The 27,697-nt window shown below is 41.6% G+C and overlaps 2 protein-coding genes and 1 long non-coding RNA gene across 3 annotated transcripts in view; 2 read left to right on the forward strand and 1 right to left on the reverse strand.

Annotated features, from left to right (window-relative positions):
• AP1S2 (adaptor related protein complex 1 subunit sigma 2) overlaps window positions 1-7,153 on the forward strand; it is a 62,806-nt gene extending 55,653 nt beyond the window's left edge. The window contains exon 5 of the mRNA XM_054007111.1: window positions 6,310-7,153. Coding sequence (XP_053863086.1) covers window positions 6,310-6,381 — 72 coding nt within the window. The 3' untranslated portion in view covers window positions 6,382-7,153. The remainder of the gene's footprint in view (window positions 1-6,309) is intronic.
• The window catches only part of ZRSR2 (zinc finger CCCH-type, RNA binding motif and serine/arginine rich 2), a 29,294-nt gene extending 15,925 nt beyond the window's left edge, over window positions 1-13,369 (reverse strand). The window contains exons 1-7 of the mRNA XM_054007098.1: window positions 13,309-13,369; window positions 11,570-11,649; window positions 10,995-11,070; window positions 10,166-10,274; window positions 7,175-7,261; window positions 3,858-3,896; window positions 1,970-2,085 (exon numbers count right to left, since the gene is read on the reverse strand). Coding sequence (XP_053863073.1) covers window positions 1,970-2,085; window positions 3,858-3,896; window positions 7,175-7,261; window positions 10,166-10,274; window positions 10,995-11,070; window positions 11,570-11,649; window positions 13,309-13,355 — 554 coding nt within the window. The 5' untranslated portion in view covers window positions 13,356-13,369. The remainder of the gene's footprint in view (window positions 1-1,969; window positions 2,086-3,857; window positions 3,897-7,174; window positions 7,262-10,165; window positions 10,275-10,994; window positions 11,071-11,569; window positions 11,650-13,308) is intronic.
• A 7,408-nt stretch (window positions 13,370-20,777) lies between these two features.
• Window positions 20,778-26,919, forward strand: LOC128830634 (uncharacterized). The gene is made up of 2 exons (XR_008443624.1): window positions 20,778-21,068; window positions 26,559-26,919. It is a non-coding gene; the product is annotated as an uncharacterized LOC128830634 (long non-coding RNA).
• Window positions 26,920-27,697: the final 778 nt, after the last annotated feature.

Here is a 27,697-nt window from a genome sequence, read left to right on the forward strand (position 1 = left end):
AAATAACTCTTATTGAAGTAAATGAAACTACTCTCATCCGATTGGGAAGGGGAAGAAAAATTAGGCCTCAGGTTGTGAACATCTGCAGCTATGGAAGTACCATATTTACAAGTGACAGTTCTGCACAGTTTTATTTTAACCTGCATCACATCATATTGGTGGCCATACGTGACCTTCAGATGCTGCAATACAGTAAAAAGAAGAACAGGAGTACTTGTGGCACCTTAGAGACTAACAAATTTATTAGAGCATAAGCTTTTGTGGACTACAGCCCAGTTATGCATCCGAAGAAGTGGGCTGTAGTCCACGAAAGCTTATGCTCTAATAAATTTGTTAGTCTCTAAGGTGCCACAAGTACTCCTGTTCTTCTTTTTGCGGATACAGACTAACACGGCTGCTACTCTGAAACCTGCAATACAGTGTTCACCATAACAGCCTGAAGCTCAGTGAGACATCCTCAAATAGTAATCTCCCTGACTTGCTTCTGAATGAGAAGGGTTTCACTATGCTTTAGGATTTCTGCTTCAAATACTCTCCTGTTCACCCAGGTAACTGAGTCAAAAAGCTCTGTCTAAAATGTGCTAGTTCTTTCTCGGAAGCACACTTCGGAGGATACATCTTAAATATAATGCAGTCAAACTACCACATTTATTAAAACTCTATACAAATCAACCTTATATGATAGGAAACTAAAATTGGAAAATATAGAAACCATGTTACTAAAAAGCTAGTAGGTTTGTTCATGATATAGTAACGTAGAACCCCGTTTATCCAACCCTCCATTTTCCCGCTCGTCGCATTAACCAAACAACCAAGACTCCAGGGCCAGAAGTGTTGCTAGCTAGTGCTGCAGCATTGCACTCTCTGATTCTCCAGATTATCCCGCTTTCTGATTATCCGATCTGGCCCCGGTCCCAATTAGATCAGTTAAATGGAATTCTGTTACACTGGATCAGACCAATGGTCAACCTAGCTCAGTATCAAGTCTGACAGCGGTAAAGAGCAAACACTATAGAGAAAGGTACAAGCCCTGTAACAGACAACTATGGAATAGGCTGTCCATAGGAAGAAACTCTCTTCCTATCTCCAAGCAATTACTGATTGACATATACTCAGATCCTATCTACTATAAATATGTTTTCATTTTTGACACGAGTCTAACTTTGAAACCTACTAAGCTCAACTTCAACATGTAGACTTCCACTGCTTAGTTATGAATTATACAAAAAGGCTTAATTTCAGGTTTAATTTTGTTTCCTTTCAATTTGATGGTATGACCCCTTCTGGTATTGCAAGATAGTAAGAGCACCCTCTGACCTTCTGTACCATTCATTTGATATATTTCCTAACAGAAGAATGCCAAAGAAAGGCAACACATGTGATTCAAGTCATGGGAACACATTAGGGCTTATTAAGTTTTCAGAGACAATAAGTAAGAGATTAGAGCACTTTTTGAGAAAGGATACTAAATTAGATGGACCATGTGCAATGATCATGTGTACTGTACAAATCAGATACTGGAAAGTCACATGACACATCCAGTCATGCAGATGTACATTACCTTGCTTTTGTAGCTGTTTTAGGTGCAGTGTCTGCAAATCAATTAAGACATCTGACTAGATATATTCTTTTGGAGCTGCACCAATAATAATAGGAAACTGGATATACTCTGATGGCATAATGATCTACCACTACAAATGCTTCTGCTGAGTCAGTCAGTCAGATCAAAACTGGGACCACACTATTAGCAGTTTGATATTCTAATAAAAAAAAAAAGATAACCCAATTCTGACTATGCACTGCTTTTACTCTCAATTCACAGCTGTATAACTGAGAACAGAATCCGATCCAATAAGTCTACAGGAAACCCACCAAGCAATAGAAGATAATCTGATCACAAACCTGTAAGAAATCCCAAGGGAGCTAACCCCTTTAAACCATGTTATATTCCCAACATTTGACCAGTTACCTGTCTCCAAATCTGCAGGATCCTGTTTTGATATAAAATGGGCAATTAGCTCTATCTTTCTCCGTTCCTATGTTCTCTGGGGGTTCTGGGTTATGCCAGGTAGCGCCATTTTCCAGCTGTTTAAAAACATCATTAACATATTACCTTAACGAGCAGAACACAGTAAAAATGAATAAATAAATGTGACAGCAAGGAGTCAAATTCAATACTTATGTAACTCAATGTTATCTCCTTTGACACCCAGGTGACTTTGAACCAAGTATTTTAAATACTGCTCTGTATGGTCATCCAAGTGCCTCTAATCTATCCAAAGATGGACAGCTCTTCCTTGGAATCTCAATACAAAATGAACTTAAGATCACAAATGGAAATTTTCCATTTGCCAGAGTCCAGGATACATTAAGTTTTTACAAACAATGACAGTACTCAGTCCTTACACTGGATTTACACCCTCTAAGAGAATTACAAATATTCTTTCTTGCATTAGTGTAGCCCACCATCCTAGCACAGGGGGATCCTCAAGGAAGAGACCCAGAGAGCAAAGGAACCCCAGGACCGGGAGAGTGTAATGAAGACACCTTTGCACCCCCTTTCCTGAATTGGGCTGAATGCTTTCTGGCAGGAATTGAGGGTTGGGTCCATTAATTTATCCTTACAACAGCCCAGTGAAGTAGGTAAACAAGTATCAATTTTTAATGCAGTTAGGAAAAATGAAGTATTAAACTTAAAGTAACTTGGCTCAGGGACACACACACCCCCCCTACCAGAGCTATGACTGGGATTAAAACTCAGGAATTCCCCATTTCTAGTTCTGTACTCAAGCCACTGGCCTGGGACTCCTAAAATGCAGTATTAGATTACCAAATTGCAAATGTTTGTTGACTAGAAGCAAAGTTGGAAGCACCCTTAAAAAGGTGAATTTTACCCATTTTAATAAGCAAAGCAGTTTGGAAAAAAGTGTTGAAGTAGCACTTCTCGCATCAAATAAACTGAAAGCTATGATTATGTACAGTTGGCACTTCTACTGGTGATAGCACCATTTGGGAGAGGGCAGGAGCAGAATGCCATTTGTGGCTTCCGCAGTGGTAGAACTCACCAACTGAAACCTTATATCTTTCAATTTCAAACTCCAATATACTACATTTCCCCTTTGTTTCTCTCCCAGAAGTGCATTTAGCGCCTTAGACAGTAAAAACAGTCAAAGCAGTATTCCATCCAGATTTTGTCAATTAGAAGTTTAGTTCCTTTGCTCAGTCTAAATATAACTGAGAATCCAACACTATTCCAATGTGGTTAATAGCAATCAACTCTGAAATGGGTAACTATAATTAAGTTTACTTTTCAGATAGGTGCAAGAGTCTATTCAGTGCAAGAACCTTTACAAACCTTTACTGCCTGGGTGAGATAAAATGAGTTGTTTTCTTTTAAAGAAATGGAGAGACTGAATTCAGGCACTGAGATCTAATTTAAGAACATTCTGCAGATTTTCTTAATACTTTTTACCAATTCGAGATCTGCACTCTTCCAGGTACCCAAGTGGTTCCCTCTTTATTTCAGAATCAGTACTCTCTCCTGCTGCAGTGCTTTTATTCAAAGAAAACATGCCATCATATCAAGTCTTCAGTGGCCCAGAAAGCAGAATCCCAAAGTCATTCTAGACCTTGCTCTCCTGCACAGCTGCACTGCTACCAAGTAGCCACAAATGTGCTTAATTATATGTTCCAGCTAGTAAATACATTGTTTATGGCTAATGGAAACCATTACATATTAAATTATACAAGGCCATTAGCTTCTCTTCAAAAGAGATGAATATCATTCCAGAAGACAAGAGTCAGATGGTAGTCAATAGTCATCTTTCAGTTCTTTATTGAAAAGAGACTGAACATACCTGACTTTCAGCTTGATCCAGCATCTTCTGCACAGCTTCCTATAAATGGTGCAAACACAGGACTAGTGAAAACCCTGAAGGGAAGTAACTCATCTGGTTTCTTTAGTTAAGAACCTAATTTGTAATATTTAATGACTATACACGCTAATGCAGTGCGGTGGTTTGTTTTAAAAACACTGAAAAATTATTTTTTGCTTTGCAATAAGTCAGCCCCCCTATAATGTTGTTAAAGGATACATCTGAGAAGACTTCAATGTAGATGAGTGTTTTCTAATATCTAAATGCTAGAGCACTTCACAAAGTTACTTTTGAAACTAGTAGTTTTCTTTCTCTACTTTTGCTGCTACTGAACTATATGTTACTTTGCACACCTAAACATATCTGTGGCACTAAAACTCTGCTTGATAAGTGGGCATAAATATAAAATGGAATTCAGGAAAAGCCAAGAAAAGTGACCACTTAAGTTTAAAATGCATTTTTAATATTAATAAGTTAGCTTTGGATTTTCCTAGTAATAGGTCTCTTTGCATACACACTGCCCACTCAGTAACATCTATAGCAAACGTTTTGGACTTTATTTTAGCTCTGATGTTCTCAAGCTTTTTTATGGACTGAACCACGTATTAATAACGAATGGCTCATGGACCCAACTCCCCTCCCAGTCACAATCATGTGGACCACTTCCCGTCCGAGTGTTGATCATATATAGTTCCAGGACAATTACAGCAATCGTTTACATCGAAGAGCAATTTTAGGAGAGTATGTAATGTATTTATATTGATCTTAATGCAATTTAGCAGCTGAAATAAGGTGCAGAGTCCGCACCATTTGACCACGTAATTGTCTGTGGACCACCATCAGGTGACCACGAAGAATTCTGGAACCAGTTTTAGCTAACAATTCACAAATTTCTGATGGCCAGAAACAACAAATATGCACTCCTTTTAGTTTAAGCATGACATTTATTCTGTCAGCTCGGTATTGCTCTTCTACACGGTCTACTGGATCCCAGGAATTCACAACTAACACCCTATTTCTACCACTCTCTTCCCCTTTAGTTCTCATTTTAATCTTTCTATTGTTTTCTCTCCATTTCAGTCCATCCCACTATGTTTGAGGTTCTCCTCATACCTTCATCTTGGTTTGGACATCTAGAATCATACACAGAAGACATGTATCATAGCAACTTTCTGTTAAGTGGAGGGAGAGGGGGAGTGGTGGATGGAACTGCTTTTGCAGCCAGACAGCACAATATTCCCAGCTCCTGTTTATCCAGGGAATGAGAGACATCATTCTGCCCCAGCTGGGTAAGTGCTGACTCCTGAACCAAGTCCAACCACCATTTCCTTCTTTTACAGTCTCCACTCTTTCATTCCATTTGGATCAGTCTTCTATCCTCCTAGTCTACTGTCCACTTCTACCACTAACCCCCATTTTACTTTATCTAGATCAGTGATTCTCAAACTTTTGTACTGGTGACCCCTTTCACATAGCAAGCCTCTGAGTGTGACCCCCCTTATAACTTAAAAACACTTTTAAATATATTTAACACCATTATAAATGGTGGATGCAAAGCGGGGTAGGGGTGGGGGCTGATAGCTCGTGACCCCCATGTAATAACCTCACAACCCCATGAGGGATCCTGACCCCGTTTGAGAGCCCCTGATCTAGATGATCATATCTGTGTCTTGGTGGCTGCCGCCACCCATATCACTTCCTCAGTAGTTCCAAAAAGAGACTGACAATTCCTGTCAGTGTTACTCTTTTGCTTCTACTGGAGAAGTACAGTAACTCCTCACTTAAAGTCATCCCGGTTAACGTTTTGTTATTAGGTTGCTGATCTATACAGAACATACTCATTTAAAGTTGTGCAGTGTTCCGTTATAAGATTGTTTGGGTCGCCCCGCTCCGCCTACCCGCCCGGCGCTCCTGCGGGGAACGGGTTTGGGGCGTCGGGGCTTGCCCCAGTCTGCCTGCCCAGCACTCTTGCTGGGGAGCGGGGTCGGGGCACGGAGGCTTGCCCTGCTCCACCCGGGGAGTGGGCAAGCCCCCATGCCCCGACCCCCGGCAGGAGCGCTAGGTGGGCGGAGCAGGGCAAGCCCCCGCACCCCAACCCTGCTAGGCTCCTGTGTCAACCAAGCTTCACAATCATTGGTGAGTATGGTATTAAATTGTTTGTTTAAAATTCTTTAAAACTTATACTGTATATGTATCAAATGTCTTTTGTCTGGCAAAAAAAATTTCCCTGGAACCTAACCTCTCTCCTCCCTCCCCCCAACACGTACAATAATTCTTATGGGGAAACTGGATTAGCTTAAAGTAGCCTTTTTCAGGAACATAACTACAACGTTAAGTGAGGAGTTAATGTATTATGTACAGTAGCCTCAGTGCTATCTTCCATTATTAAAAGCAGGAGGGAAAACTACTTGTATTCTCTCCTCTCCTGCTGCAGCTACTTGAAGATGGCGGTGGGCTGAATCACATCTTTGTTTCTGGTGAAGCAGCTCTGAATGAAACTGAGTAGGATCAGATCAGTTTTCATCTCTTGCTGCTCTGGAGAAGTTGAAATGAGATGGATGAACTCCAGAAAGTTGTGATCATCCTTCCCCGATGACAGCAATGGGTCAACCTCACTTTGGACCTTTGCAGGAGGAAATCCCGGGGGGCAGCTACAATCTCTCTAAATTCTAAGCAGATACTCTACCAAATACCGTTTTTTTGGTTAAATTAATTATACAGCTGTTAACACTTTTCAATATTGTGTTCTTCCCCACCCAACAATTTACGAAAAAGATACATCCTGATGAATGAGTCAGGTAAAGAGGACCTGTAACATCTTTTGAGTAAGAACACTGTTAAGGAACAGCAGCAATATAATTCCAGATCAATGTAAGGAACTTTTAAAAAATGATTACATTAAGATTGCTCAGATGTCTGATAGGGAAAACATACAATACTATGTTGAGAGTTATCTTTAACGTGTCACATGTTAAGTGCACCTGAGAGAGCGGGTGCCAGCAATATACCTTCATATTTCCCCAATGCAAATAATTACAGGGGAAGTGTAATACAAGAAGCCATATGTTGCTACACAAACTGAAGGATTAAGGCTATTTTTGTTTAATTTTTATCCCCAATATAAGGCTTCATTAAAATAAAATACAGAGGGTCTACTTCCAGGTCTCAGAAAAACACCCATCAATTATTTCCACTCCCCATTTTCTAACTCCAATAAACAGATGCATAAAGACAAGACTGTTACATCTGGTACTGTAAGAGGATATGCAGTGTGTTTATCCTCCTAGTGCAGGCATCACCTCTCTTTCTCTCTTCTCCTGTTGCTTCTGCTCCTCCTCTTCTCTCTCCTTCCTTTGCTGTTCTTCCCATTCTTCTTTTATCTTTCTCTTTATGAGAAGAAAGAAACTGTTCATTTTTCTTGGTAAGTGATTAAAAGAATATTCTTTCAAAAATACAATAGATACACATATGTACGTGAATGAGAAAACTATAGGTAAATCCAAAACCATCACCCAGGGTGGACTGATTTATATCAAAGCAACTTAAATTGTCAATTTTAATTATGTTTTAAATCACCAAGCAATAAACCCTGATTTAAATCTTAAATTTTAATCCTGTTTTGCATTTATACATCTTAATTATTTTCCTAAAGAAGTGTTGATTCTCATTATTTAGTAACCATTATAATTTGTTGATTTGCAACTAAATGTAGCCTTTGGTACTTTTTGCAAACCAGGCTACACGATATATATCTATATACATTTAAGCAATTATACAGCTTAACTTACATTTATTTAGATTCTTAATGTTTACATTTTTTAATATGGTAAAAAATGGTAAGTGATGCATTTCTTATTTACTAGATAATTTTGTACCTGCAATCTGTGTCAGGCTTTATTTGGATGGATATTTGAATTCAATTAAATATGCACAAAGACAGCATTTTAAATTTTTTGTTATTAAATAAAACTACCTGCAATGCACTGGATACATAAGAAAAAGGTTAATTAAAACATGTTTTACATTTAAACTGATTTATTAAACAAAGGAAACAATCTGTAAAGATTTCAGAGTGGTAGCCATGTTAGTTTGTATCAGCAAAAACAACGAGGAGTCTTTGTGGCACCTTAGGGACTAACAAATTTATTTGGGCATAAGCTTTCGTGGGCTAGAACCCACTTCATCGGATGCACGGAGTGAAAAATACAGTGAGCAGTATAAATATTACAGCACATGAAAACATGGGAGTTGCCTTACCAAGTGTGTGGGGGGGTCAGTGCTAAGGAGGCCAATTCAATTAAGGTGGAATTGGCCTATTCTCAACAGTCGACAAGAAGGGGTGAATACCAAAGGAGAAAAAGAGTGAATTGAACTGATCACCAAGTCCTTCAAGATTTTAGAAGTACTCGATCTTATCCTCTCACACCAAGACTGGTAGAAGAAAATAAGCTTTCATGCTTTTTCAACTCCCCATTGGTTTCTTAACTCTGAATGAACTACAGTAATGTAACTGAATTTGCTGAATAAACTGAGATGAAGACAATATTGTCTATGCATCTGCAGAAGAGCTACTGCTATCAAAAGTTGGCTCAGTACTTCAGCAAACTCTGATTCCAGGTGCTCAGCCAGTGACTTCCACCAGTTCACTGGTTGACTTTCTTCAAAACTTGGCAGCAAGCATGTATTGCTTAAATATTTTTATTTAATTTAAATTTTAATAGATTGCAATAAAACTAGTGTGACCGTCATTCCATATTCTTTATGAAAATATGCTTATGATATGAATGTGACATAACTGAAATATACTTTATGCACGATGGCTCATGTGAGATATTATTGGAAAGGTTATCATTTATTGAATGTGATTATCCAATTTGTATGCCTGTATCAGTTCTGTATCTGAAGTTAGGAATATTGACTATATATCTGTATTTCAACTATGCTACTTCGGATGATACCCCAGCTAACACTTCAGATACAACAATGAAAAAGCCAGACAGTGCTGATGGCCCATCAGCGAGAGACAATGGACTGTAAAAGAGCTTAGTCTTCCTGTGAACACGTGGGTCAGCCTGTGAAGAATGGCTACAGGGGCCCTACAGAGACATGTGACCATGTCACTTGATAATGGAACTCATCTTGAATTCTGTACTTTTTCAGGAGAAGCTGGGGAGGGGCGTCAAACTAGGAAACAAAAGACTCTCGCCTTATGCAAATCCTATTTAAGGGTGGGGAGTGAGGTAAGCCAGGTCATCAGTTCTCCCCTGCTACTCCACCCAAGATGACTACTGGAAACAACTAAGACTGAACTGAGGGAAAGAACTGGGACCCAGGCTGGAAGGGCGTCTGACCTGTGAAGAAGATTATTAGAACCATATTTAGGGTGAGAACTTACATGTAACCAGTTTCTTTAGTGTATTAAGCTTAGTCTGTGTGCTGCTTTATTTTCTTAGTAATCTGGCTTGTTTTATCTTCTACCTCCTTAACTACTTAAAATACACCTGTTATAGTTAATAAATTTATTTCTGGTTTACAATATAATCCAGTTTATGTGATTTCTAAATGGGGGAGGGGGGAGAGAAGTTGTGCAGACCCTTCTCCACATTGAGGGAAGAAGCGAATTTCATATAATTTTGGGTTTGTACTTCAAGGGGTGTGTGTGTGTGAACATCTGGGTACTGTGGCAAGCCCCTTAAGCTGAGCCTTCCCAGAGCAGATCTCTGTCTCTCTATGCAGCTGGGTGTGGCCCTGCAGGTGTGCTGGGCTGGAAAAGGCTGGGGAGCCTAGCCCAGCAAGACCAGGTAAAAAGGGGCCCAAGCTGGCAGAATAGTCTGACTCAGTGATGTCCCAGCACACCAGGTGACATCTCAGGGAGTCCAACCTGTCACAAATAGGCCTTAACATATCTGATATTCTCATTTCAAATTTAAATTTTAAGTCAGCACAATTTTTAACAATAAACCTGTATTTATTTATTTTTTAAAATCTGATTTTTAATTTTTTTTTTAAATAATAACTGAATTTTATCCATCCTGCCATCAACCATGCTATATGTTGTAACCTTTCCAGAACTGAGTTTTTAGATTTATGTCAAGGGTGGCCAGAGCATTGGATAGATAGCCTTTGGTGAGGAATGATTTGTATGGTTTTTTAAGATCAAAACTGAAAAAAATAAACATACTAGACTTCTAAGCATTATGTAGCTGCTACGCAACAGAAAGACATTAATATTTTCCCCAAATGATGGGCAGCATAGTACAGTGAAACATTGTTCTCAATTTATACTTCACCTCCTCTTCCTCCTGAAGTCTTCTCATGGCCTCTTCCTTTTCCTTCTTGAGCCTGAAGTCTTCTTGAGCCTTTTCTTCTCTCAGCAACCATTCCTCATGTAGTTTTTGCCTACCAATAAAATCAGATGCTAATTAGCAAGAGAAGTCCAGTGTTCATCAGTAATTTGTAGACATACTTTTGTTTATATTACAGGAGCCATGGTTGCATGCTTATTAAACATAGTTATAATAATTTAACACAGCAAGATATTACAATTTTTTTTCTTAACATTACATTTTCCCCAAAAGGTGCTTAGTCACGTTCTTTTGATACCAAAGTGCCGTTTTGATTCTGGAAAAATGTAGGAGAATTGAACAGAATTTTAGAGAGTTATACTTCCGTTTCTATTCTGTTGCCAAATTATATGAGTTTCTTGGGATATGCTTCCAAATAGATGAACATTAATTCTGGGCAGGACTAGAACATAATATAATATGTTCAGCCACATGTTTGCAGGCTATAATAGTCAGCCATATGTTTGTTGCTTATCCTAGGAGCTAAAACTAGGCAAAATACACTGATTTAAATTTTCCAATTTAGTGATTTTGGATAAATTGTTGCATATGTTATGGATACAAGGAAGTCCAGTTTATCTGAAATTGCTGAGCACAGGAAACTCAGTTGGATTCACAGTTAATTTTTCAGAGAAATTTGACTGTACACTACATAATATGGATAAAAATAGATTTTTATTTACAAAATATATAATTGTCAGAGATTTCAACATTAAATAAAAGACTAAACAACAATATTATTAACAGATATTATTTTAAACTCTAGATTATTTACCTTTCAGCCTCAAGTTGTTTTTCCTCTTCTTCCAGTTCCTCCTCTTCAGGCAATGGTTCACTTTTTTCTGTGATTTCTGAGGAAAAAGTAACATGTCCCTGTACATGCAGCTAAATATAATTTTTCTCCTGGGCTTCACCACTATATATAACAGAAATGCTATAATATAAACGTTCAAATTAGAGCTACACTTCTTTTTTTTAATTAGTAAACATCAAAAATACCATTTCTTCAGAGATATTCTTGTGTTAGTGTACCTGCTTTCCTTTACTTTTGTAGACTTAAATTTAAGATTCATTTAAAAAAAACCTTTAAGAACCTTCAAAAATATTTACTACATATTGTTTTAAGTCATCTGACACTGTATGCAAGTAATAATGCACTACGTGCTCAGATCGCCTAAAGGAAATTTCTATTTTATAAATCTCATTCTTCTGGAGCATCATTAAAATTGTGTCTTCTGGTCCTTCAGATAATGTGGCTCACATTTTAATGTTCCTTTCCTTTTCTTTATGACAAGGAAAAATAACTGGTACATCCTTACAAAGTAGCAACAAAAAAGACTTATCTATTACCTGAATCTCTTAATCTGGCAAGTGCTTGTCTCTTTTTCTTTCGTTTTTCTTTCTTCAGAATAGCTTTGTATTTTTTATGGCTAAAGATGGTAAAGTACATCACTTGTATTATGAAAGGTCATCAGAACATTTTTATTGTATAGTTAAAAAATTCAAGTTTGTCATCAACACAAAGTCATAAAATCAAATATGCTAAATAACACCAAATATTCACAGAAGCAGTATTTCTATAAAAGTTTCAGACATTAGTTTAAAAAAAGCACCAAAACTTGTCTTTAGAACTCTGTCTAGACAGTAGTAATAATTAAGGTTACATTTTAGTCATGGGTATTTTTAGTAAAAGTCATGGACAGGTCATAGGCAATAAACAAAAATTCACAGCCTGTGACTTGTACTATATATCCCTAACTAAATATTAGGGAGGGGGGCGGCCGGGACCCGCGCTGGTGCTGGGGGAAAAGGGAGGTTGGCGGGGCTGGCAGGCTCCCTACCCAGCTCTGCGCCGCACCGGAAGTGGCGACATCCCTCAGCTGCTAGGCAGCGGTGTGGCCACACAGTTCTGCATGCTGCCTCCTCCCCAAGTACCGGCTCCGCAGCTCCCATTGGCCAGGAACCAGTCAATGGGAGTTGTGGGGGTGGTGCCTGCAGATGGAGGCAGTGCACAGAGTCCCCTGGCTGTGCCTCCTCTTAGGAGCCGAGGGATGTCACCGCTTCTGAGGGATCCACTCCCCCCTCCCCCAAGGTAAGCGCCGCCCAGAGCCCTCACCCCCTCCTGCGCCCCAAATCCCAATCTCCAACCCAAACTTCTGTGGAATCCGTAACTTCTGTGACCTCCGTGACAAACTCGCAGCCTTAATAATAATAATCATAGTTGGGCTAAAAAAATGAGAACCTCATCCTCAAGCTCTCTGCTGCTTTTGACATGATAATACTGATCACACACGCCTTATCACATTCTTCTTTGGCTTATGACATGGGGGAGATGAGGCTAGCACTGACAGTTTTTGACTCCACCTTCTTCCAATTATTTTCACATCTCCCCAATTATTCCTCCGCATCTCTTTAGGTAGGTCCTCTTCCTCCTCTCTTCTGTTATCTGTGTGGCCCTTAAAACTCTGTACTTGCCCTCTTCCACCTCTAAATATTGTCTGGGTGTATAAATACTACAGATAATTCTCAGATCGACCTTTCCAATTCTAATTTCTAGCCAATAGTACATCTCAGCCTGCATCTGACAGCCCTTGTCAATGTAGCTCTCCAACAAGATAAATTTACTGCAGCCAAAACTGAACTCATGATAATTTCCTTCTGAAAGCCTCTCCCCTTCTCCAATTTCCTGCTACTGTTACCAACATCTCCAGCCTTCCTCTCATTCAGGCCTGTAATGGGGCCTTTTGGAGAGAGAGAGAACGAGAGAGAAGAATCATCTCTGACTTCTCTCTTTCTTGCCCCAAATATTCAGGCAGGATCCAAAATTGTTGCTGCTTCAGTCTCCATAACATATCTACGGGGGATAGAGGGGCGCTAACTGCACGACACACACAGACGAGGCAGGGATCGTGTTTATGTCGCTGCCGACCGGGGGGACTACCCAGGCTCACGGTTGCTAATGGCAGCACGGGGGGTGGGATCTCCCGAGGGCACAGCGGCCCAGACGGGCCCGGCACCGGCACCGGCTCCCCTGTGGCGCCAGCGTCCGGCAAGGCGAGAGGGCGTCACGGCAACGCCCCCAGACTCACCCCAGCTTTTCCGGGGCCGCCCCGCGCAGCAACATGGGGGCCGCCATGTTGTGTAGGGACCGGGCCGTCACATGATACGAAACCGGAAGAGGATAAAGCGGCTCCTTCCTTCCGTTTCCCTGGGTCGGGCGGAAGCAGGGACCGGTGAGTAAAATGACGCACGCACAGAGACAAACGTGCGCATGCGGAGAGGTAGTGTCGGCTACACAGGCACGCTGGCTCGCGGGCTGCGGTGCGCGTGGGCGGCGTGCTGGGGCGGAGCGAAGGGACGGGGTGGCAGGCGGGGTTGGTGCAGTGATTTGATCCCAGACGGGGTGTGACGTGCTCGTGCGCGCGCCTCTTTCCTCGGGGACCCATGAGCCCCTCCGCGCGCTCGGCGTGTCACAAAGGGCCAGAAATACCCCTGGGGAGGGGTTAGCCGCGCGGGCACAGGCCGGTCCGGAGAGACGCGAGGCGCTGGCACGTCACAGCCACTCGCCCCCATCTCTTTGCTTGGCCAGATGGTTGGGTTCCTGCGCTCGCGCGCGCCCGCTACTGCTGCCGCTGCCCCCGCCGCCTGTGTGCGCCGGGCCACTGCTGCTGCCGTGACTTGCGGGCAGGGGCCGAGCTGCGGAAAACAGGCCGTGCAAAGTGCGCGTGCGCTGGGGCTATTGTCACACCTACAGAAGGTGAATTGTTTGTGCCCAGCGCCTGTGGCCGCATATTTTGCACAGAATGGATCTCAAAACTCTGTGCATTTGCTGGGGGCCCTGGGGCCTCTTTCCAAGTTACTGCCTTGCACGTGTGCATGACTGAATTCTGGTCATAAACTGCTCCATGTGTACTTCCTGTTTCAATACCTGGCTATAGCGGGGGGGGGGGAGTGGGATTCTTACCGGTGCTAACAACTCTTACCCCATATTCTCTCTCACACACACGAGGAGGGTTTCCACACCCAGAATATTTCCAGCAAGGCATCCTCTCTGTCTAGATATCCCAGAGGAATTCTATAGTCCTGGACAGATGTGCTCTGTACAGGGTGGTAGACACTACAGTTGAAGTCCCTTCTTCTTAGAGGGCCAAGTGGTGTTTAGCCACCGGAGACTGAGCAATAACAGGTCTGTGATGCCCTTAGATGTCCAGGGCTGCATGTGCGCTACACTGACTGGCTCAGCGTGTGTCTACTCTACGCCAACAGGTGCGGGTAACCCGTTGAACCCCATTCGTGTTGGGGATCGGGGATTGCAATTATTCCCCATGAACGAGGAATACATTTGAAGTGTCTTTCGGGGCGGGGGGGAGGAAGAGGTGATATCTATTGTTAAGACGGTTTGGAACTACATACTTCTACACAAGTCTGAGTGCAGGATCTGGGCATGTGCAGGAAATCCAAAACTTGGAATGGAGCCTGGTCAGGATGGTTGGAAGCTTCTAAGGCTGCTACATTTTTCCTCCTTGGAATCGAACGTTTATACTTAGGTTGTGGTTTTCTAAATATTATCTAAATAGCATTGAAAGAAAGGAGGCAAAAGCCTGTGTGTGTGTTTTGTTATAATTATGGCACTAGCTACACCTTTGTCCCTTTTTGCTTTGCTGAGAGCACCCACCTCAAGTCTTGAGTCTCTCGTCCTTACCTCTTTTGGGGTGGAATCTTCTTAAACTGTTGGACCGGGACCGAGATACAGACTACACTGTGTACACCAATCACGTATTGCTCTGCAGGTCTGACTGGGTTTTGGGCACCTGCATTTCCTCCCTTCAGGAACCTTTGACTAGTAATGTAGACCCGCAGCATTCTTTTTAAAAAAAAAAAAAAAAGTAGTTGGAATAAGGCATTAGAAGGGAAAAAGGTATTTTAAAACAACAGTCTCCTGGTGTATTTAGTTTTATCTAACCTTATGCTTTGCTACAAGTTAAGTTAAATAAGCTATCCTGTTAAGTTACAGGAACAGAATAGAACCAATTTACATTCTGGCAAGTCCAGATCTTCTGGTGACCCACCTGGTCCCCACCCTACTGTTCTTCACCCCTTGCTTGTCTGAGGGTCTCTCATTCTGGTTCTCTTTGCCCATTGTTTAAACTTTTTTTGTTCTCCCAGTCAGCAGGAACATCCAGCAGGACATATCCATGACAGCTGCTCCATTTTTGAGCAGTTAGGCCCATCTGGTCTCAATGAATTCTAACCATTGGCCTGATTCAACATCCTCATCCACAGGGGTGAGGCAAACGGTCTGTGATCCGTGTTAGAGTAAAAAAGGGGGGTGGCCAACCTGAGCCTGAGAAGGAGCCAGAATTTACCAATATACATTGCCAAAGAGCCACAGTAATATGTCAGCAGCCCCACCGATCAGCACCTCCCGGTCAGCTGTTTTGTGGCCTGCAGGAGGCTCTGGGCAGGAGGCTCTGGGCAGGGAGGGGTTGGGAAGGGATGGAGTGGGGGCAGGGCCTGTGGCAGAGCCAGGAGTTGAGCAGTGAGCACCCCCTAGCACATTGGATAGTTGGCACCTGTAGCTGCAGCCCCGGAGTCGGTGCCTATACAAGGAGACGCATATTAACTTCTGAAGAGCCGCATGTGGCTCCGGAGCCACAGGTTGGCCACCCCTGCTCTAACATACCATCTTAGAAGTTAAGCACGCTTATCATCCTTGCAATTGATACAGGTACTAGTAGTCCTAGTTACTCATGTGTGTATACAGGGTCTACACACAATGCAATCCTTCTTGGTGCCTCTAGGATCACAATACATAATAAAAATATGTATCTGGCCTCTTGGGAAGCAGCCACTCAATTTATTGATATTTATGATAAAACATTTTAATATGTCCCTTCACAGAACTGATTTTGAATGTGGTTAAGATTTTTCTCCCATGACAAATGAGATAATGTTGATATTAATACTGCTTTATATACTAGTGCTAAACAATGGCCCTTCAGAGATTACTGTTCTGTTCATCCAATGATTATGCACTACAGAAATGTTGATTAAAATTCAAGCTAACATGCTATAAGGTCTTGTTGTGTCTATGTATGGTATATACAAAACAGTAACATACAACGGAGATTTCAGCATGCATTGATTATACTGTACTGTGCAAAATAACAGAGTAGGGAAATGTTTTAGTCAAAATCATATTTCATTTGCACAACATGTTCTCTTATAAATTTGTGCGTGAATAACAATACAGATAGTGTCATATACTACCTATGAACAATGTAGTAGAGAAATCACCTGTTGGGCCACACATTTATTATTTGGCCCATGTGAACTGGTATATACAGAATTGCACTTTTGTGTTCATGTGCCCAAAGCCCTGTGTCTCTACATTTTATTTGTACAAATACATTTTGAAATAGGCCTCATGGGCATATTTGGGAACATGTAGGATGAAATCCTGGTTCTACTAAAGTCAGTGGAAGTTTTGCCATTAACTTCAGTAAAGCCAGGATCTCACTCCTGCTGTAGCCATGAGACTTGTCATTTTTTTAGTTGGGGGAAGTGGGATGGGGAGGATAGATGAGAAATGAAATCTGGGTAAATAGTGTGACTTTTGTTGACTTAGAAAATAAATTTTGATTTGCCATGTTTGTACCCTTTTTGATTTGCCTTGGTGTGTCATATGAATATTCCTGAAACATGGATTTCAGATTAGAGGTAACAGATCAGCCATTTTAGCTAAATTATAAAAACTAAGTGTGACAGGGAAAAGAAGAAGAGCAGCTTCAGCAAATGTATGGGAAGTCACTACCCCACTTCTTTTTCATCCTTAGTGTTTGTCCTATTGAGGCCGGTCCTTAATGCTGCTCTTTTTCACAGCAGAGTGCAGATTTCAAGGGAACACATGGTAATTTCTCACTACAGAATTTATTTGTTGAAAAATAATTTGATTTATTTTTAATATAATTGAAAATGGGTCACTCCTTCCTTCATTTGCAGATACAATGGATATAGAGCTGCTTAAATAGATGCAGATGTGAATGACTGATATCACTCAAACTGCACACTTCTATGAGCACAAAGAAAAGAGACAAGGTATGTTTAATTACATTTCCATCATTTTAATATGATAGTCACTATGGGTCCAATCCAACTTCTGTCTGAATAATGGGAGTTTTTCACTGAATTTAATAGGAGCTGGATTGGGCCCTATATCATCCAACATTGACCTATCACTTGGGGACCCCATGTTCACTTGGAATCTGATCCTGCACATTTCTGAGTACTTCAAGAGGTGCTGAGTGCCCTATGATCCCACTGAACTCTGTGGGAACTGCTAGGCACCTTATAGGATTAGGTCCATACAGGGCCAGCTCCAGCATTTCGCGATCGTGATCGGCAGCGGCAATTGGCAGGGGGGGGGGGGGGGCGGAGGAAAAAAAAGCCCTGATCGGCGGCAGTTCAGCGGCAGGTGCTTCTCTCCTAGACGGAGTGAGGGACCTGCCGCCCCCAAATTGCCGCAGGTGCCGCCCCTCTCGCTTGGCCGCCCCAAGCCCCTGCTTGTTAAGCTGGTGCCTGGAGTCGGCCCTGGGTCCATACTCCCTGTAGTTACATTTCCGTGAGTGATTAAATGCTGATAGTAGCACATTGATACTTTGCACGTAAGAGTTAATTTTTAGTCCTGAGTGGTAGTGATTAACTTTCTCAGAATTTAAAACTGTTAGTTGGTCAAACAGAAAAAACAGGATTAAGCACAGCTATGGCTATTAATTAACTTATATGACCGCTATCAATAAAGAGAGAAGGTGGAGTGAGGTAATATCTTTTATTGGACCGAATTCTGTTGGTGAGAGAGACAAGCTTTTAGTCTCTCTCACCAACAGAAGCTGGTCCATTCAAAGATACTACCTCACCCACTTGGGTCCGGATATTAGAGAAAGAACATGGCTACAACAACACTACACACAGATATCAATAAATACTTGTTTCTTGGGACTTTCCATTTCAAAGACATTTAAATGTGGGGAGGAAGCAGAATCTACCTTGCTAAATCTACGTTAATTGTCACAGGAGATAACTGCAAATCAGAGTCATGTACCTACTTGAATGAATATCTAAGCCTTGCCTCGACAGCCTTCATTTTGATTTTTAAGCTATACTTTTATGTATATACTTATAGATTGTATAGATATTTTTGAGGATTCTACTATTTAGAAATATCAGTTATCTTGTATTTTGAACCAGTCAGTCCTATTCATTTTTAGGGAGGTTGTGGACTCTCCAGCATTGGAGATTTTTAAGAGCAGGTTAGACAAACGCCTGTCAGGAATGGTCCAGATAATACTTAGTCCTGCCACGAGTGCAGGGGACTGGACTAGATGACCTCTCAAGGTCCCTTCCAGTTCTATGATTCATACTAAATTATTTGCACCAGTTCAATGATATTTCTAAGAAGTTCATCAAATATCAGATTCTGCATTGCTGTCTCTTGTAATTCAAAGATGGCTAAAAAGGATTTTCTCTCGTAAAGTCATTACAAAAGATGAACAGTTTCAAAACTTTGTATGTTGAATTTTCAAAATGTTTTTTAGATGCACCATATGTGCATCTAAAAATGTTATGTGAATGTTCTGACAAATGAACGATATGTAAACATATGAGTACACATATGTGCAAGCAGATTTACACATCAAACCAGAACAGAAGAAGAGTGGGTTTGAAAAAGACTTGTACATGCATTTGAATTTCTCATTGAGAACATATGAAGGAGAATTACAAAACGGTGGGTGCTGATATGCTCAGCTTGTAACATAAAAAGGCATAAACTTGTGATACCCTAAATCTCCTTCTCTAGCATTTTTACTGGTCTGTCTTAGAGCTGGAGGATGACGACTGTTCCATTTAGAAGGATTTCAAAATTTGGCTTCATTTCAAATTGGAGGAATTTTTTTTTTTTTTGTCCTGTTGATCAAAATGTTTTGTATCAACAAAATCAAAAAGTTTCATTTTGATTTCTGCTTTCTAAAACAATTATAATAAATTTGAAAAATGTAATTTGAAAATGAAAAATCAAAGCATTTTGTTCTAACAATATCAAAATAGAATGTTTATAGAGACTATTGTATCAACTTTATAAGCGTTATATGTCTTTCTGGGCTGGAAAACAACTGGTTTAAACAGCGCTTCAGTGTGTGTGCGCGTACGTACGTACGTAAGTACATACGTAATGGGTTCCAGAAACAAGGAAGACAATCAGAAGGTAACCTTATTTTTGACAATATCTGATCCTGAGGTATTTGATGTGTTTAACAGTTTTCAGTTACTTCAGGTAGAGGAGGCTAACTAGAAAATGTATTACAGAAATTTGAGGAGTAATACACTTCATGTAAAATTGAAACATAGGAGGTTTTTTTTTTTTTTTTTTTAAAACAAAGAGTACAAAAAGAAGGTGAAACCATAGAAGAGTTTGTGATTCATCTAAGGCTGAAAGAGCCAGTCATGCAATTTTGGGGGATACCTTGGATTGTAACTCTGGGGCACCTTCATGGGATGAGGGTGGACACCTCTCCCATCCTTTCTGGCTGAAGGGGTTGCTGTTGTGCCTGTTTGGTGTGCAGGATACAGTTTCCTGGCTGTACGTCTTAGGGAGCCGGCTGCCCCATTTCCGAGCATGACCACAGTCCAGACAAATAAAAAGGCAAACAAAGTAATTCTGCAGCCACAAAACAGTTGGGCTCACCTCACTTTTCTCTGCATGTGCTGTGAAGGTGGCTGGGTTCCTAACCCCTGCAGTCTGAGAGCCGCAGTCTGAGAGCCCCAGTTCGAGCACTCTGGGCTCAAATGAAAAGTAAAGTGAAGATGGTCCCTCCGCACCTCTCCAGAGGGCTCAGGTGGCAGAGGCTCTTCAGCAGCTTTTTGAGTAAGCAGCTGTGCTCTGTGGGGCTAGGGAGCTCTAGCTCTGCTTCCCTCCAAGCAGGGGTGTGCACAAAGGGGGGCAAGCAGGAGCACGGCCCCCCATTAATCTGCGGGGGCACAGAACTCTTCCGACTTTCGGGCTTCAGCTAGGGTTACCACATTTGAAATGCAAAAAAACCTGGCATCCCTCCCCACCACAGGGCAAGCCTGCCACAACCCTAACCCCCCAATCACGAGGCAACTCCACAACCATCCATTCTCCGCACTCACACGACTCGGACCCCTCTCTCACACATGTGCAGTGCACTTGTTTGTTGGTGGGTAGATAGCTGCTGTATTTTCAACAGTTTTGATCTGTTATCGCTTAAACTGCAGAACTGGGAACACTGCAGCACCTTTAGCTGTATGCAGAAACTTTTAACATTAGATATCCCAGTATATTGTGATAGTAATGCAAATCTTTAGAGCCACGTAAAAACAAACAAACAAACAAAAACGAGCAGATTAAATTATTTTTCTGGCAACTGACAAATCCATAAAAAAACATCCAGTCCGGTCAAATACCAGCCAGGTGGTAACCCTAGCTGTGGCAGGGTCACAGAGTTCCTCTGGCACCGGGGCCGCGGCAGGGAGAGGGAGCTCCTCCAGCCCTGGGGCTGTGATGGGAGCTGACAGCTCCTCCCGCCCTGGAGTTCTGTGGGGGCACAGCTCTGGCCCCATGGCCAGAGAAGCGCTCGCTCTCTCTCTCTCTCCTCACCATGGCTCCAGGGCCAGAGGAGTGCACGCTCTCTCTCTCTCTCTCTCTCTCTCTCTCTCTCTCTGTGCTGTGGCGGCTTTGGGGCCAGAGGAGCTGTCTGACCCTGCCGCAGCCAAGTACTTGTGGATACATTTATTTAGATGGCTCCACAGCACATGGATTTTCATTGAAATGGTGAGTGTACTGCTGTGTATTTCTATGCATATGATGTATGTGCATGTGTCAGAGGGTTTAATGTATATGATATGTGGGTGTTTAACGTGCCCCTCCCCAAGCAGTCAAATTTAAATTCCTGCGCATGCCCCTGCTTCTAAGCGCCACCTGCACTGGGCTGGGATCCTCCCTTTTAAGGAGCCTCCCCTATCCTGCTGCAACAGGCCCCATAGGTACAACAGGTTGAGGCTGATCATTCCCAGAGAGCTCTTTAATCCTTTCCTGACCAGGGTGAGAACCTATCCCACCACAGGGCATTGAGTCCTTATTAAGAGACCAGATTGTGATTGGGATCTGGAACCAACGTCTCAGAGAGAGACTACTAAAAGACCAGAATTAACACTTGACAAAGCAATTAGAATTTGCCAAGAAGCAGAAATCCCTCAGTCCAGAATGAAGCTGATGGAGCATGGACAGTGCTCTGATACTGTAGACATGATAAAGAATCCAAAATATAACAAGAAAAGAAATCTGAGGCAGAAAACCGTGTGGAGCTCAGCGTCCAGCAAAAACAGTACATTAAGCTGTACAATCTGTGACAGTCAAGACAATGCCCAGCATATGGGAAAAGGCGCAAGACATGAAATTGATTACATCACTTTGCAAGGGTTTTCAAGCACCAGCACAGTATGCACAAAGAGAATGGTGACCGCACCACTAGCTTCTTTTTAGGAGCAGTGGACATTGTTGCAGTAGAAAACAATTGAACTGTCAATCTGAAAGAAAATGGGACATTTATTACTTTTAAGTTGGCCACTGGTGCACAAGACAATGTGTTGCCAGAAACAGTGATGAAAGCTCTAAAAGAAAAGCCACAGATTGTGGAGTGTAAATGGGTGAAACTCCAGGCTTACGGTGGTGAGTATATTACCACTAGAGGTATATGTGAACTAAATGTATGGGTAAATAACAAATTGGAAAAGATATAATTTGTAGCAGTACCAGGGAAAACAGCACCCATTGTTGGGTTAAAAGTGTGTCAAGCCCTTGATCTCATCAAGATGGTGCGTTCATTGGACACCAAAGCAGTTGAAGAAGAGTTTGAGGATGTCTTTCCATGGGATAGAGAAGCTCTCACCAGAGTACAGAACAGAGCTGAAAGAACCCATGCACCCTACATTCAGCCTCAGGCAGAAACTAAAAGATGTGTCAGATAGGCTCATTACTCTAGGAATCATAATATGAATAGAAAATCAACAGAGCAGGTACACTTGTTGGTCATTCTGAAAAAAGACTGAGCCCTTCACTTTGGTATAGATGCAAAAGATTTAAATATGTAAAAGGGAACATTTTCCACTACATGCAACAAAAGAAATTTTTGGGGAGATGGCTGATGCCAGATTTTTTCAGTTTGATGCATCAGCAGGATCCTGGCAGATGCCCTTACGAAAACAGGACACATTTATGCACATTCAAGATCCCTATTAGGAGACACTGTTTCCACAGACTGCCATTTGGGTTGTGTTTGACACCCAAGGTGTTTCACTGGAAAAAACAGCAAATTTTTTCATGGTATAGAAGGTGTTAAGGCTTACATAGATAATTGTTTTGATTGGGGGGGAAGAGAACAATAGATGAGCATGACCAGAGGCTCTAAGCAACCTTGGAAAGAACCAGAGCTGCTGGGATAAAGATAACCGAAATATACATGCCATGCAATGGAAATAGCGTATCTGGGAGAGAAGAGAGAACAGCAAAGTGAACAGGTAGATCACAGTAAGGATGAGGCCATCACCAACATGCCTGCCCAAATAGCCCAGGAAAAGGTACAACAATTTCTTGGAATGGTGAACTAATAGTTCAGAACTATATAGGGAAATTTGTACCTAATCTAGCTGCCTGAACCAGCAACTTGAAAATACTCCGGTGCAAAGATGTCCAATGAACATGGGGTGCAAATCTTAAGGATTTTGAGAAACTGAAGAAGTGAATTAAAGAAGCCCCACATCTGAGGTACAGTGAGAGTAAGCACAAAAGTAAGTTGTCCACAAATGACTTCAAGGAGAGTAGGTGCAATCCTCTTACAATAGTACTGTAGAACCTCAAAGTTATGAACACCAGAGTTACAAACTGACCAGACAACCACATGCCTCATTTGGAAACAGAAGTACACAATCAGGCAGCAGCAGAGGAAACAAAAAAAGAAAATAACGTACAGTACCGTGTTAAACAAAAAAAATAAAGGGAAAGTAGGATTTTTTTTCTGCATACTAAAGTTTCAAAGCTGTATTATTAAGTAATATTCAGTTGTAAACTTTTGAAAAAACCATAATGTTTTGTTCAGAGTTACGAACATTTCAGAGTTACATACAACCTCCATTTCCAAGGTGTTTGTAACTCTGAGATTGTACTGTGTAGTCAAAGTTGGAGACCAGTGGCTTGTGTCACAGGCACTAAGAAAAACGAAGTGTCAGTATGCTCAAATAGAGGAGGTGGCTTTGGCCTTAGGTAACGGATCTAAAAAGTTTCATGTCTTTATTTATGGGAGGCCTGCGTTAGCTGAAATTGACCATTACCCACTGTAACGATGCTGCCTTTGGTGGGTCACTTCTGAGAGTATCAGTTCAGGACAAATTGCTTAGAGCAGGGCAGTTACAGCTTGAGGCTGGGGTTCCTTTGCACACCAAGGCAAACCAAACCAGCCAAACAGAGAAGATGCCAGTTTTACCCTGCTGGCTATCCAGAAGTCATACACGCAATTCCCTTAGACACTCCAGTTTCCCAATATCACCACCAGTGCCACCAGTTATGGGGACGAATGGTTATGAAAACCAATATCTCAGTAAAAGAAAAAAGGTTCTCCCGTTCCCAAAGGACCAAGCCCAGACCCAGGTCAATATACAAGTTAGATCTTACCCACAAATCACACTGTTGCCAATCCTTTAGAATCTAAAATCTAAAGATTTATTCATAAAAGGAAAAAGATATAGGTGAGAGCTAGAATTGGTTAAATGGAATCAATTACATACAGTAATGGCAAAGTTCTTGGCTCAGGCTTGTAACAGTGATTGAATAAACTGCAGGCACAAATCAAGTCTCTGGAGTACATCCTCAGCTGGGATGGGTCATTCAGTCCTTTTGTTCAGAGCTTCAGTTTGTAGCCAGGTTTCTCCAGAGGTCAGAAACAGGATTGAAGACAACATGGAGGGGTTTACAGGGCCTTTTATATTCTCTGCCCGTGGAAGGACCCCTCTTTGTTCTTACTGTGGAAAATCACAGCAGCAAGATGGAGCTTGGAGTCACATGGGCAAGTCACATGTCTATGCATGACTCAGTTGGCAGGCCCACACCTTGATTACATGTTAGTTTGAACGTTCCCAGGGAAGCGCAGATTTGGATTGTCGTCTCCCAAAGTCCATTGTCAGTTAAGTGTTTCTTGATTGGGCACTTACTGAGAATAGTTCGTCCTCAAGAAGCTGACCAAATGCTTTACTGAGGCTACTTAGAATAAAAACCCATTGAGATACAAATACGTAGCCAATATTCACAACTTCAACTACAAAAATGATAAATACATATAGATAGCATAATCATACCCAGCAAATCATAACCTTTCCATAGACACCTTACACGACAACCTTTGTACAATATTTGTGGCAAATATATAACAGTGGTTGCAACAATGATCTATACGGCACAGGTTATGTCAATAACGTCACACCCACTTATTGCCGTTGCCAAAGAAGACTTGCAAACATCCCCCTGGGAATACAGAGATTAATTTTTCAGCCACAAATGTATGATTTTCAAACTGAATACAAACCTCAAAGAGATTAGGTGGTTGCAGACACACACTGTAGAGCATTTGACAAAAATGCAGTGAAGCAAAGTCCAGAGCTAGAGTTAGTACATGTCAACCTCCTTTTAAAAAAACAACACCCCTGTGTCTGGACCCAGACCAATTGTAGATTGTGATTGCCAGAGCTACTGCTCAGGATGAGACCCTGCAGAAAGTTATTGTTTTAATAGGGTGGCCAGGGCAGTTTATTCCCAGCCCCTATTTATCAGTTTAAGGGGAAGTTGTCAGTATTAGATGGGATTTTATTTAAAGGCAGCAGGATGGTGATTCCTAAGGTGTTGCAGAAAAATGTTAAAAAAGGTACATGAAGGTCATTTCATGATTCAAAAACCTAAGAGAACGTCAAAGACACTTTATACTGGCCTCAAATGAGCAATGACACTGAGGAAGCAGTTTACTGCATATGTCAAAAATACATGGCAAGTCAAATAAGAGCTCATGTTGGTGGCACAGGAAAAATGGACCCCTTGGAAAAAAGTAGTCCGGTGTTGTTGTGCTGTTTTGTTGGTTGGTTGTTCGTTTTTTCCAGCCAACACCCACACAAAAAAAGTACTTGTTCTGGACTGTTTATTCACCCTTCCCTGAGAGAGCTTTCCTATAAAATGTTGCAACTAAACAGGTGATTGTACGTATCAAATCTGTTTTTGCTAGACAAGGTATACCTGGCATAGTAATGTCTGCCAGGGAGCCACAGTTTCGTGGACATGAGTTTAAGCAGTTTGCAGTGAAGTACAGGCTTGGACATGTAACTGATAGTTCCCATTATTCCCAGTCCAACTGGTTGATGGAAAATGGTGTCAAAATAATAAAGCACCTACTGAAAAGGAATGCAGAGTCAGATTCTGACCCATATTTAACACTGTTTAATTACAGAATGGGCACCAATAAAGCATGGGCTGTCACCTGCTGACATTTTGTTCAACGGAAGACTGAAAACAAGAATGACCGATGTCAGAGTCATTGGAGACTTGTAAATGTATAAACAGACAGATAAGGCAAAACAAAAAAATCAGTCTGATTTGTGGTCCTGGGAGCTGCCACCACTTCATGAAAATGATGTTGGGCATCTCTGTGATGGGAAACAGTGTTAAATAAATGTGCTTGTTAAATAAATGTGCTCCCTTAGAAAGGGCTGTGTAGTAACTTATAATGTGTGGCAGTTATGGCTCTTATGCCTTGGGAAAGAAAGGAATGCACAGACACTGGCCTATTTAGGCAGTCTGATTTGCTGAAGATATCGCAATGTAGGCGCAGCCTGGGCAAAAGACCTGGTCAGGAGGGTGACAGTCTGTAACCCCATATTCACCCCTTACACAGGACTGTGATCCATTTTGGACAAATTTTGCCTTGTGAGGTATCATTTGAAAACTCATAATTTTCTGATTATTGTCCTGGTAAAATATGTTTGGCAATACTGAATGTAAAGCTATAAGAGTCCTCCTTATAGTATTATTAAGATATGTTCCATGTCTGAGGGGAGCAGCCATAAACGAGTTCCTCAGAGACAAAAGGCTAGCCAACGCCTAAGCCAGGTGTCAACAAAATCAAATGGACCATCACCTGGTTAAGTGGTTATTCTTTGGCAGGAAAGAGGATGTGGGTGAAAATCTACATCTTGACAAAGAAACAGATGGGGTTTCCTGTCCACACAGGCTTTCTGTCTCCTGATCATCAGCCGGAGATGGTTCTTGAAGAAGAGAGAGAATTATAAGAGGACAGAGGAGACATCCCATATGATTCCTCCTTGTCTTTCTACGCACTTAACACTTGAAGAACAAAGGAAACAGCATCGGACTGGGGGAGGGATCCTGACTGAAGGAGATTCAGCCAGTAAGACAGCTGTAACATGCAATGAAAGCGACATTTGCTTTGAATTCACTTAGCTTAATAAATTAGGTATTAGTTTCACTTTACTTTTATTTTCTTGTAACCGGTTCTGACTTTTATGCCTCATTTCTTGTAGTCACTTAAAATCTATCTTTCTGTAGTTAATAAACTTGTTTTACTGATTCATCTCAGTCAGTATGTTTGGATTGATGTGTTGGGAAAACTCCATTTGGGATAACAGGATTCATGCATATAATTTTCTATTAATAAAACGACAAACTTTATATGAGCTAGTATTGTCCAGGAAGGTACTGGGTAGTACAAGACACCCATTTCTGAGGAAAGTGTGGGACTGCAAATTTGCTGGTGTTGCTCTGCAGCATAATTAATGAATGGCTGGCTATAGCACTCATACAATATAACTGGGGGTAACTTACATGCTGGAGGCTGTGTGTGAGTAGACCAGGCGTGGTAGCTCTCACAGAGAAGCAGTGTAAAAGGCACCCCAGGTTGGAGAATTGAGGGGACACAGCTGTTCATCAGTCCAGATTGTACCCTGGGTAATGTCACAGAGGGAGAGAGATGCTGGCCTCTGCTCAAGAGAGGTGATGACTGAGGAGCCAGGAACCTAGAGTGGATGCCTTTGGTAGACCATGGAGCGGGAAATACAGGTGCAGTTGCCCTGAACTGTGACACTGAAAATCTTTGAAAAATTTTGTGTGCTCTCTTTTTGTTAGTCTGAACCATCATTAAAAATGAATACACCAGTTCCTTTGTTTTCATATGCACAAATATGCATCTGAGCAGACAACAGAATTAATAAGTGCGTATTCAGAATTATCTGGCTGGGTACAGTAAATAGCTTCAGAAATAGGGAAAGCAATTTTTTTGCAGCAGGTAGCTATTTCCAAAAACAAGATTAAATTAATAGATGAGACAGTTCTTAGTTATCTGGAAATCCAAG

The sequence above is a fragment of the Malaclemys terrapin genome, chromosome 1, assembly GCF_027887155.1.
Source record: "Malaclemys terrapin pileata isolate rMalTer1 chromosome 1, rMalTer1.hap1, whole genome shotgun sequence".
Classification (NCBI taxonomy): domain Eukaryota; kingdom Metazoa; phylum Chordata; order Testudines; family Emydidae; genus Malaclemys; species Malaclemys terrapin.